This window comes from Nilaparvata lugens, chromosome 14 (assembly GCF_014356525.2).
Source record: "Nilaparvata lugens isolate BPH chromosome 14, ASM1435652v1, whole genome shotgun sequence".
In the NCBI taxonomy this organism is placed as follows: Eukaryota; Metazoa; Arthropoda; class Insecta; order Hemiptera; family Delphacidae; genus Nilaparvata; species Nilaparvata lugens.
The window spans coordinates 16,760,111-16,782,309 of record NC_052517.1 but is presented as its reverse complement, the minus strand read 5'-3'; the positions used below and the strand labels follow the sequence as shown (position 1 = coordinate 16,782,309).

At 35.7% G+C, this 22,199-nt stretch overlaps 1 protein-coding gene across 2 annotated transcripts in view; it reads right to left on the bottom strand.

Moving 5' to 3' along the window:
- LOC111054620 (integrin alpha-PS1) overlaps positions 1 to 22,199 on the bottom strand; it is a 65,482-nt gene that overhangs the window by 4,893 nt on the left and 38,390 nt on the right. For both annotated transcript variants that reach the window (XM_039440929.1, XM_039440930.1), the window contains 6 exons: positions 20,739 to 20,991; positions 16,881 to 17,118; positions 13,847 to 14,010; positions 8,559 to 8,800; positions 4,459 to 4,688; positions 2,233 to 2,486 (listed from right to left, as the gene is read on the bottom strand). In XM_039440929.1, coding sequence (XP_039296863.1) covers positions 2,233 to 2,486; positions 4,459 to 4,688; positions 8,559 to 8,800; positions 13,847 to 14,010; positions 16,881 to 17,118; positions 20,739 to 20,991 — 1,381 coding nt within the window. The remainder of the gene's footprint in view (positions 1 to 2,232; positions 2,487 to 4,458; positions 4,689 to 8,558; positions 8,801 to 13,846; positions 14,011 to 16,880; positions 17,119 to 20,738; positions 20,992 to 22,199) is intronic.

Genomic DNA, 22,199 nt, shown 5'->3' with positions numbered 1-22,199 from the left:
ACAGTCCGTTTTCGTCCTGTTGGTTTTGTTTTTAAAGCAGACAACGTGTTCCTGAAATTCTTTTACCCACAACAAAATCGTTTCCTACTGGGAGCAGGCACATGTTGATTTGAATTGAAATGTCTGCGAAATAAATGCAGTGATAAAATAACTGAGTCATTATTTTATAAATTATCTTCAATCACAAACGCTCTATGTTCACTTGATCACGACATACTGGCTACTGGAATGGCAACAATAGACCTGTCGATGCACAGCATTCCTGCCTTTTCAATGCCATCATATAACAATTACTACAAAATCATCAGATAAATATACCGGTCCCTGTATACAGTGTTTAGGAACTCCCTACCAATACTCTGGGGCATTTCCCTGGGTAAGAAACATATCTAAATATCATATTTGAATTGTCTGGAAGTATTCAGTTACTCACACAGCGGCCATTTTGCTTTTTTCACTTATATATTTTTTTCTAAATAATGGATAAACATACGAAATTGAAACTTTGCGCAATCATTAATAACAACTAGAAAATTTTTTGATAATTTTTCAAATTCATAAAACAAAATGGTGGCCATTTAAGATTTTGTATCTTAAATAACTCAGAAACCTTTGGTTTTACAAAAAAAATTGCAAGAATAACTTTTTTAGTAAATTTAATTGCCTATCGATTGGTACCAGAATTTTTAAGATTTTGACTTGAAATTTTGCATATAGATTCTTAATTAACAGAGGATGGTTATAGACCTATTTTCAATTCTTCTAGATTTCATTACGCCCGGACGCCCGGTTTTCAGTTAGTCAAGTTTTAAAATAGACCCTAGCGGAGCACGGGCTATCTGCCAGTTTTACAATATCTTAGCGAAGATCGAGCGAAGTGAGGTTTTGCATTTTTCTTTATGTTCCGCATTTACGGCGAATATATATATATATATATTATATATATATATATATATATATATATATATATATATATATATATATATATATTATTATATATCGTAAAAATCAGACTATAGAATTATTCATCGTACTTCAGCTGTCGAGTGGATTATTAATTGCATGCGATGAGGAATGCAATTGATATCTCAATGTAACTTGGTAAAAAATCAGCTTTAGTGTGGACTATTAATTGCAAGCAATGAGGCATGTAATTGATAACTCGAAGTAGCATATATTATTTTCTACCGACTTTTCTCTGCTTTCATCTTGGTAAGCTTTCGATGATAGTAGCATAGTTGTTTACAACTAATTATTGTCGATACAACAACCATTAGTTGTATACACACCGTTATCTCGCCGACACGACAGGACATGACATAATTCACTCTGATGGACAATACTAGAGGAGGCTGTGGTTATTAACTGCGCGAGGTCTACTGTTGAACTACAGGACTACTAGTGGTATTTCTGACAACATCCAAATGTTGTTTCTTTCTTAATAATTTACTAGTAAGTCTGTAAACAGTAGTCCTCACGCAGTTTTCTCATCCACAAGTATCTGATGTCACCTGTTTGAAATGTTAACAAACTCAGTTCACGTTTGAATTATTTGTATTCCATCTGATAATTCATCCAATTCCGTGATAATCTTTTCATATGATGCAAATATTTCTCAAATATTTGAAATTTAATTTTTTTCAATCAAAAATATTATACTTTTTTCATCTGATGAAAATATTTCTCAAATATTTGAAAATTAATTTTTTTAAATAAAAAATATTACACTTTCTTCAGCATTATTTAGTTCATTTAGGTAATTTATAATCACCCATTAAATTTGTTTTTCAAATGTGAGAATATTGATACTGATAGGCACGCATAATAATAATATGAATGCAAAACAGAATATTGAAACCATAGACCTTATAGAAATAGACACAGACATCTGTGTAATGCATTCAATGAATAATCCACCAGTCAGCTGATTGATTATGAATAATTTTATAGTCTGACGAATAATCCTATCTTAAGAGTAGATGATGATATTATATTGGTATCGGAGTATGGAGGAATTCCTTTTCTTTTCATATTATCCTTAAAATGCAACATTTAAAAAAACCTTGTGTATACATCGACGCGCAGTTGAAAAATGAATATTCCTGCCAAATCTCATCGAATTCTATCAATGTGTTTGGCCGTAAATGCGTTACATACATACATACATGCAGACAAAAGAAAATCCGAGTTAAAACATAGACCTCACTACGTTCGGTCAATTAATCGACTGACCATGTTGACAACATTATACTGGCGTCCATCGCTGCTGACCAGTTCCGACTTGACGACCATCTCTGTGTCGCGCTTGAGTCGCACTCGCTTGCCGTCCGACTGTGTCGCGTTGTGGTGTGCGACTGGTGTCGCAGACATGGTGGTGGTCAGTGCCAGGGTGTCGTGGAGGGTGTCGCCCACATTGGGCCGGTAGTGCAGACCCAGCGGATTCACCTGACCTGGCGCCATGTGGCACTCACCGCGCGCGTTCAGAGCTGCAAGTCAACACTAGATTAGATTTTGATAATATAATATTTAAATCTAATAATCGATTTTTAAAATTGAAAAAATAATATGATGGAGTGAATAATATAATATAAGGAGGAGTAGGTGAAGGAGATGGAAGAGGAGGATGAGGAGGAGGAGGGTTAGATTAGACTTCTTTATTTATGTATGTTACAATATTTACTGGCTTATACACTAATCCTATTATATTAAGCGAGCAATTTCTGTGTTTTTATATCTGATTATTTATTTATATTTATATCTGGTTATTTATGTTCAATGGATCTCCAAAACGGCTCTAACGATTTTCACGAAATTTGGAACAAAGTAGGTTTATAAATTCGATTGCACTAGGTCTCATCCTTGGGACTCTCAAACTCGCTGAACGACATTAAAAGGATAATTCATCCTTGGCTGAAACAGCTGTGGATAGTAAAAAAGTGAGTATCTCCCAACAAAACAATAATAATTGACAGAAACTTGGCTTGAAACTTGGAACATAAACTACCTGTACCATGAGATATCTTCTTATACTATTTTTCTCTATGCTCAAACCAACCTACTGTATAGTGATGTCCACTTTTGATGGCAGTGTTTGATTAGCAATGGTATTGCTATCCTTGTCATCATTCAACAAAGCGGATAGCGCTATCTCTTTCTTGCTTTGCTCTGTTGCCAGATCGTCTTTTAACAATGTAGAATTAATAATTAATTAACAAAATATTTCATCTTTATTATGAAAATTCATTATGAAATTATTGAAAAATATAATTTCTTAATTAATAAAATATAATTGATTATTTTAAACGAGATTGAACAGTAAATATTAGATCAATAAACCTGTATCAACTACCGACTATAAAAGGCATTGACAAGACAGAGGATCGGCAACGTTGGTCTCCTATCTTTCTTCACTGCCATCATAACGTGGACCTCACTATAGACTTGAATTAACTCTGACCTAAACTTTTAAGCTGGGTACGAAAATTATAACAAAAATGCGACTTTATAAGAAACCAATCTAATGAATAGGGTTCAGAACTTGTCTTCTCTAATAATACAACTCTTTTCTTTAGACTACCCAAACTGTGACAGAAAAACTGTATTAAAAAAACTTTTCACTAGATCAGCCGGACTTATTGTCAGTCCTATCAAACGAGCTCTCCCCCCCAAATTTTTTTTTGTATAAATAAACAATCAGTCAATGCCAAACATGACAGCCACCTCGAGTACAAAATAACATTTCTGTCATAGTCATTCAATCTCAGCTGTTTTCCATGCATGAAATCAAGCCGGTAAACAGCTGTTTGCAGAACAAATAAACGATTCTCATTACAGCATACTCTACTGTAATGAAACCATATGTTTTCTTTACATTCGAGTATGTTTCCTAGTTCCGAAATAGGATCAGCAAAACTACTACAAAAAACCACCTTCAGCGCTCCAGGTGGAAGTTTTGTCAACTTCCGCTAAATTCCTGATTCGGAATTTGTAAACTAGGTTATTTTTATATATTTATATAAAGCTTCAGCACAAGCAGGTAATGTTTTCTATTTTTCAATTATTCTTCTTTAGATTGTTATGACAAAGATAGAGTACGTTACTTGGACGGGGATGTCTTTTGCAGTGCTCGAATGAAATTCTAGTCTTGGCAAACGCCTCGACTAGAAACATCATTCTCGACTGCAAAAGGCCCCTTCCCATCCTTGTGACGTAAGATACTATTTTCTATCTATCGCACGAGCGCACGTTTGTTATTAAAATAGAGTGAAATGCTACAGTTAATATTGACAACAAACAAATAAACAATCTTTCTGTCAATGACAAATGACTGTTCAATGAATTTTAATTTATAACTCTAAAATCCTGATCAATATGAGATAAATATATTATTATATATAAGTCCCATAAGACCAGGTGACAAACTGAACATAATCTAACTTTCACCCAAGTTGCACCGACCTTCAATAGTGGGTTTCTCGTCGAGGTAGAGCAGCCACTTGCCCTGTGGCTTGTTGTTGGCCACCTGGAACGGCCACTCGAGATGCACCTCGACGCGCGACACCTTCCACGGCCCCCGGTTGAACACCTGGTAGGTGTGCAGCACCCTCGAGCCAACCTCGTCACCAAACTGCATCGCCGATTCGCCTCTTACCTGACCACCGTAGAACACCTGTTCAGGACGCGCTAACCTGGAAACAAGGGCAATATTTATTTTTCGCCACACTGCACAGAAAGCAGCTGTTTTCCAGTCCCTATGTAGATCTGAAAGACCTTGTTTGCAGACGACTCTCGTCTGACTCAGAAAAGGGTTTCTTTTCCGGTCTAGGCCAGAAAGTTGTCTCTTTCCAGCCGCTCATGGAAGTAGTTAATAAGTCATCCGCTAGATCGGGCGAGTGTCCACTTTCATCATCAGCTGAAGTCGCCATGATTTCAGTTCCAGTTTCGAATCAAACTAATTCGCTCCGCAACCAGTTTTATTCAATTATTTATTGTTGATTAGTGCATTCCGAATTTTCAAAAATGATTGAAGATGACTGTGGTATTCCAAGTGAAATTTTAAAAGAATCTGAAATCCTGACTGCAAATCTTCTACCACTAAAATCAAGAGATAGGTACGATAGCTTAACGAGTATTCTTTATTTTGTATTCTTTTTTTATTTTGTCAGCAATACCTGTAGTGTGGCGAAAAATATCGTTCGCACCACGGGCAAAAATGTTTTTCCAGCTCTCAATCTTTTCTAGTCCTCGGCCTACGGCCTCGGACTTGAAAACCGATTTCGAGCTGGAAAAATCTCATTTTCTGCTCTAGGTGCGAAATATACTATATTGGATAGAGCAAACAATACAATAGTCGGAAAAGAAAACCAGGATATTGCCCAAAACTTCTTCTATTCTTAATTTTGTCTAAAATCGTCCAAATAAACTTTATGTCCATTTCAATTTGTACCCCAAAGCTTCAAACTGAAACTATAAAGCAGAATAAAACAAACAATTTTCAATTATTTAGATACATTGATGATAAAACTTTCGTAAAAACATGGAACAAGTTTTGAATTCACAAAATATAGGAAAAAACACTTGAATTCTGAGCTCAAAAATATCACGTTCACCATAGCTACAACAGCTGTACTGTATATTTAGTAATTAGTGAGTGTAAAGCTAGGGTTACACTATGTAGCAGAGCTACATGTAGCACACCTATACAGAGTGGGTGAAAAGTCACAGAACAGCTTAATATCTCATACCCAAAGGTAATTTCACGGTGAGTGTGATTGGGGATCCAACTCAAATTGAAAAAACTACTTTATAATGACTTTGAAAATCTGGTCCACCATCTTGGATCCGCCATTTTGAATGCAACTTTATTTTTTTAAATAGGAAGCTGGGCTTGCGATACATGATTTCGATACGGAATTTTAAGAAAAAATGTATGGTGAAAGCCGCACATCGATATCTTGAACCGTTTAGAAGATGGTCACATTATTAAACAATACCACATTTCTGATTTGCAGTGTATTCATTAATAATATGAATATCTTCAAAACGGTTTGAGATATAGATATGCGGTTTTCGCCATTAATTTTTTCTTGAAATTCCGTATCGAAATCATGTATCGCATGACCACCTCCCTATTGAAAAAAAATTGCATTCAGAATGGCGGATCCAAGATGGCGGACCAGATTTTCAAAGTCATTATAAAGTAGTATTTTCAATTTGAGTAGGATCCCCAATCACACTCACCGTGAAATTACCTTTGGGTATGAGATATTAAGCTGTCTCGGACTTTTCACCCACTCTGTATAGCTCTGCTACAAGTTCAAAAATCTGGTGTGGCGCACTCACACAACTTCCCTTGCCGTTATGAAAATTGATCACCTGAAGCTAGTGTTCCCGCGCATCTCAAGTCTACTATTCAAAGATTTGAGCCAGCTGTTGCCAGGGCAATAACGCTGGAGACACACGAGGTCTGCTATCTCTTCATAGTGAATCATTTAATAGAATCAACAGTTGCCAACAGTTTGTAATTAGATAATCACATTTTCTCGAATTTTGAGCTTATTTTCAATTTTAGGTGAAAATGTTACTGAACATTAATTGTAGAGATTCTAATGCTCAATCTATTCCGATCGAATTTTTTTGTTTAAATTGTATCTGAAGCCTGATAATTGAGAATATAAAATCAAACTTTGCATAGATGGGGCGGAGCTCCTGAAATTTTTACAGATATGGGACTTGTGGCAGTTATTAGAGCTTATCGATGACTATTTCAGGTATAACTTTAATCAAAATCGTTGGAGCCGTTTTCGAGAAAATCGCGAAAAACCCTGTTTTTGACAACATTTTCGCCTTTTTAGCCGCCATCTTGAATCGCATTTGATCGAAATTGTTCGTGTCGGATCCTTATATTGTAAGGACCTTACGTTCCAAATTTCAAGTCATTCCGTTAATTGGGTGATGAGATATTGTGTACACAGACGCACATACACTCACACACACACACACACACACACACATACAGACCAATACCCAAAAACCACTTTTTTGGACTCAGGGGACCTTGAAACGTATAGAAATTTAGAAATTGGGGTACCTTAATTTTTTTCGGAAAGCAATAATTTCCTTACCTATGGTAATAGGGCAAGGAAAGTAAAAAGTGACACTGGAGATGTGCTATACAGTATAGCCCGGCTATATAGCAATTTTGAGCCTATTTTCTCTGCTATATAGCAGAACATAAGCTATCCAATATTTTGTTAATTGGGTAATTATATTTCTACATTTTAAAAACGATCTGGCCACGTTGTGGAGCTAGAAAAGTATAGCACTATCTACTTTATAGAATGATAGACAAGGAGTGCAACACCAATGTTAATCTAATACTGCCATTATAACGTAGACCTCACTATAAACCATAGAGAAACAATAGCGTAAGTAGATATCCCATGGTACAGGACGTTTATGTCGCAACTTTTACTGTTATCTCAAGCTGATTACTGTTGATTATTGTCGAATTTCTCCGTTTTGTTGGGGTGAGAGTGTATGAACGGCACAATATGAGAGACTACTAGTGTCACACAGCTTCACGTAAAGAAGTACATGAACTATCGGCTTGTGATAGCAGTAAAAGTTGCGACATAAACGCCCTATAGTGAGGTCCACGTTATAATGGCAGTGTACGATTGACAATACTGTTGCTGTCCTTTTCTATCATACAACAAAACAGATAGCGCTATCTCTTTCTCGCTTTGCAATGTTTTCAGTTTGCCAGAATATTTTATTTTTACTTTTGACAGTGACTGTACAAAAGTAAACGAACAATTCTCAGATGCCATTTTTTTCTTCATTCTATCAAAATACTTTGGTACACAAGTCGTATAATTGATTTTAAATGTATTTTTGAAACAATGAAATAATTTTGAGACATTACCGTATGAGAAACACAAATTAAAATACCTGAAATGACATTTTAAAAGTTGATAACTAACCATCCTAGACTTCATCCATGCTTCAGTTAGCCTACACGTTTAGGTTAGACCTACTCGTACCGGTATAAATAATATTAAAAGGTTATTTCAGAATTATTTCCATTGAAATTACTTATTTTAAAAAGGATTTCTATTTTTTTATCATTTTTAAAAGAAATTGGAATAGAATACCTATCAAATAACATAATTTCTGTTGTTTTGAAATTCAGATTGGTGTATCACAGCTTTTTGAATTAGCCGCCATTTCAGGTTTGTATAAAAATAAAAATCTGATCTTAGTTATGAAAACAAATTTTTGAATCAAATTATGAAAAAATATATTTTCTTGATTAATTTGACATTAAATTGATTATTCTATCAAGGAAATAATAATTATTATTAGATCAAATTTAATGGGATGAATTGAGTAGCAGCTCAAAATCAGTGGCAAAATGGAGAGACTTGGCAACGTTTTTCTCCTATCTTTCTTCACTGCCATTATAACGTGGACCTCACTATATACCATGGGATATCTGCATTTGCTATTGTTTCTCTATGCTATACTATAAACATAGTTGACGACAAAACACCTACCCTTGCAGCGATATCTCGGCCCTCCTGACGACCACCGCCTTCAGAGTGAGAGGCTGCTCCGGCTCCACTTCCTGCGAGGTGGTGTTGGCGAACACTCTGAACTCAATGGCCGACTGCTCGTCAGCCAGGGGCTTCGGGTCGAACCGCAGGTGCACGTTGATGGAGGCATCCTGCTTCAGCGGGTTGCCCAGACTGCAGATCACCAGCGTGTTGTTGTGTGGGTTGCACGACGGTTGGCGGTCCTGCAAATGGGTAAACATATCAATGAGAAAAGATAGCATATGAAGATATCCTATGTTTTGTAGAATTCATTCAAAGTTTGCAAGTTTTCTATCAAAATTAGCAAGTTTTCTGTCTCATTCAAGACAGCTGTAAATAACAAATAGTGAGTAGGTTTTTGATTCTGTATTCAAATTTTTTAAATAAGTGCAATATTTCTTAAGTTTTTAATTTATTGTGATACATCCTGTGATTTATTTAGAGTATAAAATCAACCTTCAAAATTTTAAATCATCATGCCTGGACCGAAAATCAAGTGACAAAGCAGTGTGAGATTACATAGCCTTATCTTTTGGACAACATCAACATTTTATCAAAATTTTTGGAGAGAAATAGTACAGGCTCAGCCTAGTTTTTCCTCCAATGTCATAATTGTATTATGATTATAGTATTTTATACAATAAATGAATGAATTTGTGTTTGAATGTGGGTAAATTATGGTGTTGTGTATCAATATAATACTGTAGCTGATCTGTATCATATGCGTTGATACTGTATCATTTATGGTGATAATATAGAGAAAAGATAGATAACTCATGGTTTGTAGAATTTATTAATAATTTGGAAGTTTTGTATCAAATTATGGTGTTGTGCATCAAGATAATAGCTGATCTGTATCATATGTGTTGATACTGTGTCATGTTGTGGTGATACTGTATCATTTATGGTGATAAAATGGAGAAAAGATAGATAACCCATGGTTTGTAGAATTTATTCAAGTTTGGAAGTTTTGTATCAAATTATGGTGTTGTGTATCAAGTTGAGATGATACGGTATCATATTTTGTGTTATGTTGTGGTGAAACTGTATCATTCATGGTGATACCATAGAAAGAGATAGCATAGGAAGATATCCCATGATTTGTAGAATTCATTCAAGGTTTGTGTGTAGTTATGGTGTTGTGTTGATTCCTTCACCACATTTGTTAGAATTGTCCCCAACAAAATAAAAAAGAGACCTCCTCTGTCGGCTTGTGATTTGTCTCTTGAGGTCAGGACCCGCCTCTTACAGTGTTATGTGTTTCCTGTTCTTTTATATGGGTTGGAAGCATGGACACTGAATAAGGAATGTGAGGCCAGACTTTAGGCGTTTGAAATGTGGACCTACCGGCGTATGCTCCGTATATCTTGGACAGATAGAGTCACAAATGCGGAAGTTCTCAGACGTATGGGTAAACAACTAGATATTGTGCATGACATTATGATCAGGAAGTTGAAATACTTTGGGCACATTATGAGAGGACCTAAGTATGTAATTCTGCACCTCATAATACAAGGTAAACTAGTTGGTAAGCGTTCAGTGGGACGTAGAAGAATGTCTTGGTTGAGAAACCTGAGGGAGGCATTAAATAGGACCTCTTCCGAGCCGCAGTGAACAAGGTGAGAATTGCCATGATGGTAGCCAACCTCCGTAATGGAGAAGGTACCTAAAGAAGAAGATGGTGTTGTGTATCAAGTTATGATGATACTGTATCATAATGTGTTGATACTATATCTTGTGTGGTGATACTGTAAAGAAGTGTTGTGGTGATACTGTATCATTCATGCTGATACCATAGAGAAAAGATAGCATAGGAAGATATCCCATGGTTTGTAGAATTCATTCAAGGTTTGTGCCTAGTTATGGTGTTGTGTATAAAGTTATGATGATACTGTATCATAATATGTTGATACTATATCACATTATTTTGATACTATATCATGTGTGGTGATACTGTAAAGAAGTGCTGTGTTGATACTGTATCATTTATGATGAGACCATAGAGAAAAGATAGCATAAGAATATATCCCATGAATTGTAGAATTCATTCAAAGTTCAGAAGTTTGGTATCAAGTTATGTTGTTGTGTATCGATTTGAGATGATACTGTATCATATTGTGTTGATACCATATAATGTGTGGTGATACTGTATCATATTGTGTTGATACCATATAATATGTGGTGATACTGCATCATCTATGATGATACCATAGAGAAAATATAGCATAGGAAGATGTTTTGTAGAATTCATTCAAACCTGTACCATAAAATGATACAGTATCACCATAAAATGATAAAGTATCACCAAATATGATACAGTATCAACACACAAGATACAGTATCACCACAATATGATACAGTATCATCTCAACTTAATACACAACACCATATCATATTGTGGTGATACTGTATCTTGTGTGTTGATACTGTATCATATTTGGTGTACTGTATCATTTTATGGTGATACTGTATCATTTTATGGTGATACTGTATCATTTTATGGTGATACTATACCATGTTGTGGTGATACCATAGAAAAAAGATATCATGAGAAGATATCCCATGGTTTATAGAATTCATTCAAAGTTTGGAAGTTTTGTATCAAATTATGGTGCTGTGTATCAGGTTGAGATGATACGGTATCACATTTTGTTAATACTGTATTATGTTGTGGTGATACTGTATCATTCATGGTAATATCATGTTACATATATGCAATCTATCAGGCCTTGGACTATTGGCGAAAGAGCGGGAGTCTTGTTTTTGGAGGTTTTTGAGTTTTTTTGGTGATTTGTAATTTATTGCGTTGCGTTGATTTATTTATTTATTTAATCATTCAGAATTATACAACTTACAGAAAAGTACCACAGGCTTATAAGCCCAAAACGGTTCCAATTCTAATTTATACAACAGTGCAAATGTAGCTAGGTTATGTGTCACTTAACATTGATCAATTAAACACTCAATTTACAATTAATTCAAAACACCCAAAAATCATTTTTAAATTGAAAACAATATTTTTAAATCAAATTAAATCAATCACAATTAATTAATTGATGCGTTGTGTTGTGCGTTTTAGTTTTTATGAAAACTATAATATCAAGTGTATATTCGTTTTTAATATTCCTAAATAGTGACGGTCTGATTTAGATAATATAGAGAAAAGATATCATAGGAAGATATCCCATGGTTTGTAGAATTCATTCAAGGTTTGTGTCTAGTCATGGTGTTGTGTATCAAGTTTTTTCAAATTCAAAAATTAATTTATTTCGCACAACATAATATTAATACAAAACATTGTACCGGCTAAAAATACAAAAATAAAAATACTAATGAAAATCCACTTTGAAAAACAACTTAGTTTAACTTTATTTGTTAGTTGAGATGATACTGTATCATATTGTGTTGATACTGTGTCATATTGTGTTGATACTGTATCATTTATGGTGATACCATAGAGAAAAGATAGCATAGGAAGATATCCCATGGTTTGTATAATTCATTCAAAGCTTATATTATAGTTGATAGCTGTGTAAGAATTAAGATTGAAATACCCTTTTGTTCAACATTATTTTATTTCAACAACTCACGAAATGTTTCAACATCAATGTCACCCAGGCACTCACTTTATAACACAAATCTCACTTTAATAAATCTCAGTATTTTTCAGTTATCAGTGGTGATTTAGTGAAGTATTCGGGGGCGCGACAGTCGAGACCGACGACAGTCGAGGCCTGCAACAGTAGAGGACTGTTTTCCAGTCCTCTACGGTCGTAGGCCTCGATTTTCGGGAGTGTACGAAAATTGAAGAGTACTCTACTGTCGCCTAACGCTGGCGACATTTGAGGACTCTTTTTTAGAAGTCCTCTGCGGTCGCAGGTCTCAACTGTCGGGGCTGTTCAAAAATTGAAGAGGCCTCAACTGTCGCCTAACGCAGGCGACAATTGAGGCCACTTTTTCAGGAGTCCTCTACCGTCGCTGGCCTCGAATGTCGCAGGTCTCGACTGTCGGGCCTGTACAAAAATTAGAGAGTCGCTTGCAGCAGACGACAGTTGAGGACACATCCTACTGCGATACCAGACTGTACCTGTACTAATGTCAATAGTGCATCTTTATCTAGTGTTTAATAGATGTTATGAAATACATTTTGTAATGATTATAACATCTGATTTGTTGAAAATCAAATAATGGAAACTTCCTTCATAAAAAAAGCATATGAACTTTGAAGGATCGTAGGGCTTACCTTTAGAGGATTTTCAGAACAAACAATTTAGTTTTTACGAGAAAAGCTCAATGTATAGATCAATAAAATGTAAAATGTGAATGTGTGAAATGGATAAAAGTTATTGATTTGTAACAGTACTGAGAATTTGACATCCAAGAATCAAAAAGGTATTTACGAGTTTGAAAATTTCGTTTTTTATGAAGAAGCAACTAAGGTATATTTACAGTTGTGAAGTTGCAATACTTATTCATAGTAGGGAAGGAATAGTAGGATATAATATATTATTCAATTGCTGGTAAATCCATACTAATTGAATGATAATTCATTAAAAAATCTGCCATTCTGGAGAGCCTAGTGCAGGCGACAGTTGAGGCCTCTTTTCCAGCAGTCCTCTACCGTCGCTGGCCTCGAATGTCGCAGGTCTCTACGGGCGTAGGCCTCGATTTTCGGGAGTGTACGAAAATTAGAGAGGCCTCAACTGTCGCCTAACGCAGGCGACATTTGAGGCCTCTTTTTCAGGAGTCCTCTACCGTCGCAGGTCTCGACTGTCGGGGCTGTACAAAAATTAGAGAGGCCTCAACTGTCGCCTAACGCAGGCGACATTTGAGGTCTCTTTTTCAGGAGTCCTCTAACGTCGCTGGCCTCGAATGTCGCATGTCTCTACCGTCGCTGGTCTCTACTGTCGCAGGACTCTTGTCGTTTGCCGCGTTTGACATCGACCCAAGTATTCTTATTTAATTTGGTTTTAAACGTGTCTAGTTTATAAATATTTTGGACTCAAAATTGGACAGAAATCATGAAGTGTAAACATAACCTATTTTTGGACAATTTATATCTAAATTTGGGAAAGGAACAGTTTTGGGCTTTAAGCCTGTTGTTCCTTTCCCAATCATTCATAGTTGAGAATGATATTGTATCTATCAATGTATAAATAAATAATGATAATAAACATGAAACTCAAATACGCTTATTTAATCTTCTTTGATGACATGACGACTTTGAGGTATTGATTACAAGTACTTACAGGCAGATCAGAAGTCTTCATACGTCCAATGTAGTTGAGGGCGGCTGGATGACTGACAAACAGCTGTGCTTCGTAGGCCGACTCTCTCAGATTATGGGCGGTGATCTTCAGTAGAACCTCTTCATGCTCTCCCAACACTAGTTGCCAAGATGATTTGTTGTCTCCTGAAAGTAAATGCCAGAATAAAATGTGGTTCAGTTGAACAGATTTTGAGCATTACAGTACACATACCACAGCTTTTTCCCGTGACTTCGAAACGGCATACAGGAAATGAATGGTTCGTGGCGTAATATTCACGGCTTTGCAAAAACATCAGGCTTCAGGGACCCTTGATCCCTATATGACGAAAGCTCCCTACAGAGCATCCTTGAAGGAAACTCCCTACACAAAGAGATTCTTCATGAATGAGAGAGTTGCAACGTATCACCAAAGATGGAAAGAGCTTGTTGAACAAATGTAAGTTGTTAGGCTGTCTTCATGATTGAGTGAGTTGCAACGTATCGCCAAAGATGGAAAGAGCTTGTTGAACAAATGTCAGTTGTTAGGCTGTGTTGTGCTTAAAGGATGTTACACTAAAAAGCTCCTTGTGTATCTTTTTGGATGCAACACGTTGCTTTTGAGAAGATACAATTGGGCATCTGTTGCTCTTTGGGCCACGCCTGTTGTTCTTTTGCGATCATATTTATATGATTTGTTATTTGACCGAGCAAAGTGAGGTTTAAGATTCAAGTCGACGGTTTTGCATTTCTCTTTATGTTTATATATTTTTATTTTCATATTTATGTTACGCTATTAAGGTGAAACGCGGCAATAGATTTTCATGAAATTTGACAGGTATGTTCCTTTTTTAATTGCGTGTCGACGTATGCAGTGTTCTGTAAAAAGGTGCCCATAAGTCGGGGCGTGATTCCTCTCATCGAAACAAGAAAAAAGTTCTAATTAGCATAGGTCCGAAAATACTTAGTTACCAAGTTATCCAAGGTGAAAGATTTCGTATTAATTTCAGTTCCCCTGCCGAAACGAAGCCCTACGGGTATTTATTTGCTGTTAATTAAGATGTACAATTTAGTGTACTTCATGTAAAATGAACTGAAAAATCGAATAAAATCGTTTCCAGACCTGTAACTACAGTAATTTTCATGATGTGCGACAAAATACGCGAAACTTGGTCCCAAAAAAAAACAAATTTCTTCAAGATTTGAAGCAGATTTTCTATGTTAAATGTACAATAAACACAAAATAGTTTACAGAACTTGTAGAGAATTTAATTTCGAAGAGGAAGACCTAGAATGAGTCTTATAATTGGCAAACGCAAACTTAAAAAAATAATCCTTCATACAAAACGCACGAAAAAAAGAGAGCTTATCAGATTTTGTCTATTCGAAACATGCGTTTCGTATGTAATTAAGGATTATTTTTTCAAGTTTGCATTTGTCTATTATAGACTCATTCTAGGTCTTCCTCTTCGAAATTAAATTCTCTACAAGTTCTGTAGAAAAATATATTTTGTTTATTGTAAATATAACATAGGAAATCTGCTTCAAACCGTAAAGGAACTTGTTTTTCGGGCCAAGTTTCGCGTATTTCTTCACATATCTTGAAAATTGATGTAGCTAAAGATTTGAAAACGGGTTTATTCAATTTCTGAGTTCATTTTACATAAAGTATGCAAAATTGTACACCTTAATTAACAGCCAACAAATACCCGTAAGGCTTCGTTTCATCAGGGGCACACAAATTCAGACCAAATCTTCCATCCTGTATAACTTGGTAAATAAGCATTTTTGGACCTATGTTAATTAGATATTTTTTCTTCTTTTGATGAGAGGAATCACACCTTGACTTATGAGCACCTTTCTTCAGAACATCCTGTATATTATAAGTTTTTTTTTAATTTGTATTCTAAGGATAATACAACAAAAGGAAAAGGAGTATCCTTCTAAAGCCAATATTACCGTAAAAATCAGACTATATAATTATTCATCATCAATCAGCTGTCGAGTGGATTATTAATTGCATGCAATTAATATCACAATGTAACTTGGTAATAAGTCAACTGTCGTGTGGACTATTAATTGCATGCAATGACGCATGCAATAAAATAATATAGTATTTTCTCTCGGGCTGACTTTGTCTTTAATTAAGGAGCTTTTGATGTTGTCATTTTTGATACACCAACCTCACTATCCATTAGCCGTTTTCACAGTAGATATCTCACCGACAACGTCATACAGACAGGATTTACTCTGATGGACAGTATAAGGTGGGCTGTTCACTGGAACCGATTTCATCCGAACTAGTATCGGCCGAGAACTACCGAACTCGTCCGAACGATCCCCCAACAAAGAAAGCTATAGATACTCGTTCATTGCAACAGGTTCATACGTCCGTGCACGGCCGATCAAGTTTTCGATCCGAATTGAATGAGATTTTCCAGCCTTATCCGGCCGAAGTCGAGCTGAGACAACATCATCCTAACCACAAAATTGTTTCACAGTCTTGTCTGTTTTTGTTTTTTGAGCTTGTTCTGTTTTATAAAGTTTTAACTAAGGTCAATGAAAAGTTGATAATTTTGGTTCAAGAGCATGTTCCACTGTGCGATATGCGAGACAAAAGATATCATCGTCATGATGTTCAAAGGAATCTGTAGACAAAGATTACGGAACAAATAGGATCTAAAGGTTAGATTATTGTAATGAATAACTAATTTAGTGGATATTTGCTTATTCAATTTTCAAAATCTCAATATAATCATTGTTTATGAAAAATGTTGGTGGCTATGATAGTAGTTAATTCAATATTTATTCAATATTCAATAGTTCAGCCAACTACTAAACTAGACTGACATAAACGGTTCCAGTGGACGACCATATTCGGCCGAATTAACGGCCGGCAGATTCGTCCGATCCAACGGCTCGGTTGAATACAGTTCCAGTGGACGGTCACCCTAAGAGGAGGCAGTGGTTCTAAGAACTGCGCGAGGTCTACTATTCACAGAACAACTAGTATACAAATGAATAAATGAGTCAATTACCAGAGGTGGGCAACTCGAGGCCGGCCTCGACGAACAGCTGGCTTTCGCAGATGTCGTTGTCGCCGCAGTCCTTGAGGAAGGTGGCCGCAAACACTTTGGCCGCCTCCTGCTGGTTGAGGATGGGGAAGCTATCCACACTGGGTAGGGCGGCGCCCCGCTTCGGCATTCGCGGCTCCTTCTGCACCAGCGTGTAGCTCAGCCGGAACATTATGGCCGACTGGATGTCACGTGTGTTCTCCTGAAAACAAAACAAAAATACTTTTATTCCATCAAGGCAATGTACAATGCAATAGGAAAAGTCATTAAAAGTTACAAAATAACAAATATTACAAAAATATGAAGTTGGCAATATAAAGCACTATGAGAATTGATAAAGCTTGCTTGTTAAAATTAACTCTTTTCTAGTCATTCACGAATTTACTGGTCATTTTATTACTTGTTTTATAGTTTCTCACATTTTAATTTCGTATATTTATGTCGGTAATAGTTTATACTTCAGAATTCTTACACATTAATGTAGGTAGCTACATTCCTAATTCTAATTAATTCCTGATCTAATATCACATTCATTGTCAGTTAATTTTGTTATTGCTATATTTGGAAATTACTATCAAATTCTTTTCAAACTATTTTTGTATTTTTTGTGATTTCTAATGTTAATTTTGAATATTGTTATTATATTATCGTAGCAGGATTTTTTGTAATGTACGTGTTTTGATAATTTGTTTTGTTAATCAAGAATGTATTATGTATCTGATCAGGATAGCATCTACTATTTGTATGAGTACTTGCTCAAGAACAAATAAAACTATTTGAAAACACAAATTTGAAATTGTCAACCACTTTTTATTATTATAAATTATTATAATATATACAGAACCAGGTTTCGTGGCTTTACCAGCCACATCTTCAGCTGTTTGTTTACAACTAACTGTTTGTTTACATTTGTACACAAACAGCTGAAGATGTGGCTGGTAAGCTACGAAACCTGGTTCTGTATAATTATATTATAATAATTTATAATAATAAAAAGTGGTTGACAATTTCAAATTTGTGTTTTCATTATGGAAAAGTACTACAACATCACTCACAACACAACTGTAAGGTTAAAACTATTTGATTTGAATTGATAAAAGCAGACAAGAGAAATTACATAATAAACAATTCTAAAGTTAGTCTAAAAATAAACCAAACTAGGCAGATGAAAGAGCACAGAAAAAGAATAAATGGGATTCTTTGAAAGGAGATTTTCAATCTTTTTTAAATGAAGCTATTGGTATAGTTCCCTAACTGTGATAGGGAGGATATTGAAATGTTTCAAAGATGAGTGGCCAGGACTATTCAAAATCTTACTCAATTTTGTCTATTCTGATCCTATTTCTGAATAGTAGCTGGGAAGGTCTTCTATACAATGATGAGTGTCAATGTTTTTCCATACATTCATTAAGAGTATGGAACCACCATCCCATGGATAGTCATGATATTTTCAATTATGAATAGTGGCTTACAGTGTTCTAGATAAGATGCACCAGAAATGATACGCAGTGCCTTCTTTTGTAATAATAATAATAGCTTTATTGGCATTCATGAAATGAACAAAAGCCTCTCGATTGAGGTAATTTTTGGTTGGTAGTTACTAAAAAAACATCTTGAAAAAACAAAAACTTACATTTTCTAATACAATATTATAAATAATATTACGATATTATAATATTACAAGAACGAGACGGTGAAGAAGAAGGTGAGATAATAGAGACGAACAAGAGGATAAACAAAATGTACAACAAGAGGAATAGAATAAGGAGATGTGACAGGTGAAATATTGATTGACAAAACAGGGGTGAAGGAGAAGTGGAGTAGAAGCAAGACTAGAGACAGGAGAACAAGAAAAATAAGGAGGAGAAGAAAAAGCAATAGGAGAACAAGGCATAGAAGAGGGGAGTTACAACAATTCAAAATATAAGAAATTAAAATCATTTAGGGTTGGTTTCCGAGCTCGGGATTTAGCCAAGTTCTAGACTTTGAACAGCTGCCAGCAGTGGCGGCTCTTCAGGGGAGCAAGTACAGCCGGACGTACCAAGTTTTTTAAAAATAAGAATATCATTTCAATTATATAGTTGAGAAAATAGTGCAATATGAATTCAAATATTGGTTCACTTAATAAAACATCCTTTTTATTTGTGTTTTCCGAGGCGTTCTATCTTAGGCTAGGCGCACAACAATTAGTCATGACAAGACAAGACATGATCAGTCACAATACTTCACATTGTTGCTTATGAAGACATGTCTAATTACTATGACTAATCAGTGTGAATTGCGTCATGAGCAACTATGTGAAGTATTGTGACTAAACGTGTCTTGTCTTGTCTTGACTAACTGGTGTGTGTCTAGCCTTAGAATGTAGTGTAAATACAGTGAAAAGTTATCATACAATTTTGCTTGTACATCACTGCTTGCTAGAAACACTGCAAATGCATTTTGGTGGCAGTACTGTTCAAAAGATGACTAGGCTGCAATTTGCAGTCAGGTAAAGGCCCAATGTCAGCTCCGACTAGATGGCAGCACCTATGGCTTGGTTGCCATGACAACGGCTTGCTAGCTTCATAGCTTCAGTTTGACTAGAAATGATAACTCAAGCCCAGGTCCTGCATGCTTATTGTAGGTTGCCTCTTGGCTGCCCTGGGTCCATCCTCTTTATTATAGGTATTCGCTTAGGTCGGTCATCTTAGTACACGTTGAGGACGTTCTCTTTTCATAACTGTCCTATTTCCTCCTGTTGAGGTTATGTTAGATTGTTAGTGGCGACACGCGTGGTGACTGGTGCTGTTGTGTTATTAAAGTTATGAGTGTGAATTGTACAACGTGAAGCATGAAGCCTAGAAACGATTTAGTTTGCTTGTTGATTGGAACACCGTGGAGAGAAGAGGACAGAAAAGATTTGTTAGCTGTTAAAAAGCCTCAACCAATTCTTCATACTCAAATATCGGCCGATGGAAGTGGTTCTCACCGAAGAAACTTCCAGCAATCATGATGCAAGAGTAACTCATAGTTAGGGAGCTATTATCTATATCTATTATCTATTCAGTTGTATTCTTGTTTTTCACATCAACGTGTATTATGTTGATTATTCTCTAAACATATTCAAGTTTCACATTTTGTACTCAGGCTTACTCCATTTTTAAAAACTTGAATGATAGCTTCCATGTTCAGATAAATATATTTCTGTTGACAGAAAGTTCCATCATAATACACATAAAAAATAAAAACGTTCTTTGGGGGATAGAATTATGGCATATTTCAGAATCAACAGACCACCAGCTGATATTTTTTTGATATACGAGTATGATAATATATATGAATTGATTGAGCCACCCGCGAGGGTGAGGGAGGAGGGAGGTGCTGATTGCTACTCAATATTGGGCTGTAACTACTTTTTCACCCTAGAGCCGACACTGAGTTGGAGTCGGAACGGGACGTAGTCGTAGTCCACGTTTAAATTAAATTTCGAAAAACTAGAAAATTGAACACAAAATAAAATAAAGAGAAAATAGTATAACATTTCAGCTATTTTGAATTATTTAGGAATGTTTCATTTTGTCAAGGAAAAACGTATCCAATTACGGAAATGAGAAAATAAAGATTATCATAGAAACTACGACTACGCTCCGTTTCGGAAAGCCAATTTTCTGACTCCAGCTGTTTAAACTCTAGAACTTAGCTGAATTCAGAGCTCGGAAACCGGCCTTCAACTTTCCTCCTACTATAAATCTTAGTCATTGATTTTAATAATTGGTTTAATTCATTTTTCCCCATTTCCAAAAAGAGATGAGGAAATTGAGGACTGAAATCATCCCTCACCTTGATATAGACGGTATGTTCATGACAATGCTTAAGCTGTCCGTTTTTGTCTTGAGTGAGACTGATATCATTCTCAACCGTACTTGGTCTTGGTTCCTCTCCCGAGGTCCCTCCAATCCAAACTCTTGGCACTTTGCGCTTAAAGTCCGCCTCCAGCTTATATCTCAGGGTTATGCCGGTTCCTTCGCCCAATCGCGACCCTTTGATATCCTTAATGACTGCTGCTATCATAACACACGCGTCGAAGGTGAAACTGTAACAGGGAGATCAGATTCAAATTAATTTATTTGCCATAAAATAATACAGATTAAGGCTGTGCAAAGGCTAAAAATAAACTTTCTACTGGTGATATTTTTCAATGTGTTTCGATTTGTATTTCATCAAGCTATCAAAACAATTTTCTCAGGAAAGCATTTTTTTCCGATCATTACTTTTTGAGATATTTATTTATTTATTTATTTATGAAAAAACATGGAAGCATACAGGATTTCTCCCAAAAATTGCTTCCATAACAACACAATTACAATAGTTCATTATACATAGTAAGAGTACAGAAAAGAAGAATATTGAAACATTACAATGAAAGAAGAGGAAAAACAATAGAAAAAAAAGAAATGAACAAAAAAAATCGAATCAGTACTAATCATACCCTTGAGGACTAGTACAAAAGTGGATTTAAAAAAAAACAAACATACAACATCAACTCAACAGACAAGAGACACATTAAAACACTCGACAGTCACACTCGCAGAAGTCGCCTACAATCCCTACGGAAGCGACTGTAACCGAATGACAGGTCAAGATGATCCGAGAAGCAATTGAAAATGAATGATGATCTATATATGGGAGAGTTCTGATGATTTAAAGTGTTGCAATAAGGTATAAATAATCTAAAACTGGAACGGCGAGGCACTGCAGAAATGTACACATTTAACTAGGAAAGCAAAAACATTGAGCTGATTCTGCCATTGAATACATTAAAAACGAACAAAAGCATATTAAAATCACGTCTCAATTTTAATGATTCCACACCGAACATCAATCTGAGTTGTGATGTGGGAAAGTCGAAGGGGTATGTATTGTTGAACTTTTTAAAATATAAATATCTAAGGAATCTGTTTTGAACACACTCCAAAGGATGTATCAGTGAATTCTGGTATGGGTTCCAAACCACACAACCATACTCCAGAACGCTACGAATAAGTGTCTTGAAGAGATAGCACAGAGTCCGTATGCTGTTGAAATGTGAGCATGTTCTGATGATGAAACCAAGCTGCTGATATGCCTTATTCACAATCCTTTCAACATGCAGAGAGAAATTGAGCTTGTGATCGAAAACAACTCCCAAGTCTTTGAAATTTTCTACTTCTTTAATAATTATGCCATTAATATGATATAGAGCGTTGTTCAATGTAATGTTCCTCTGACGGGTAATCCTCTTGACACTGCATTTTCCTACAT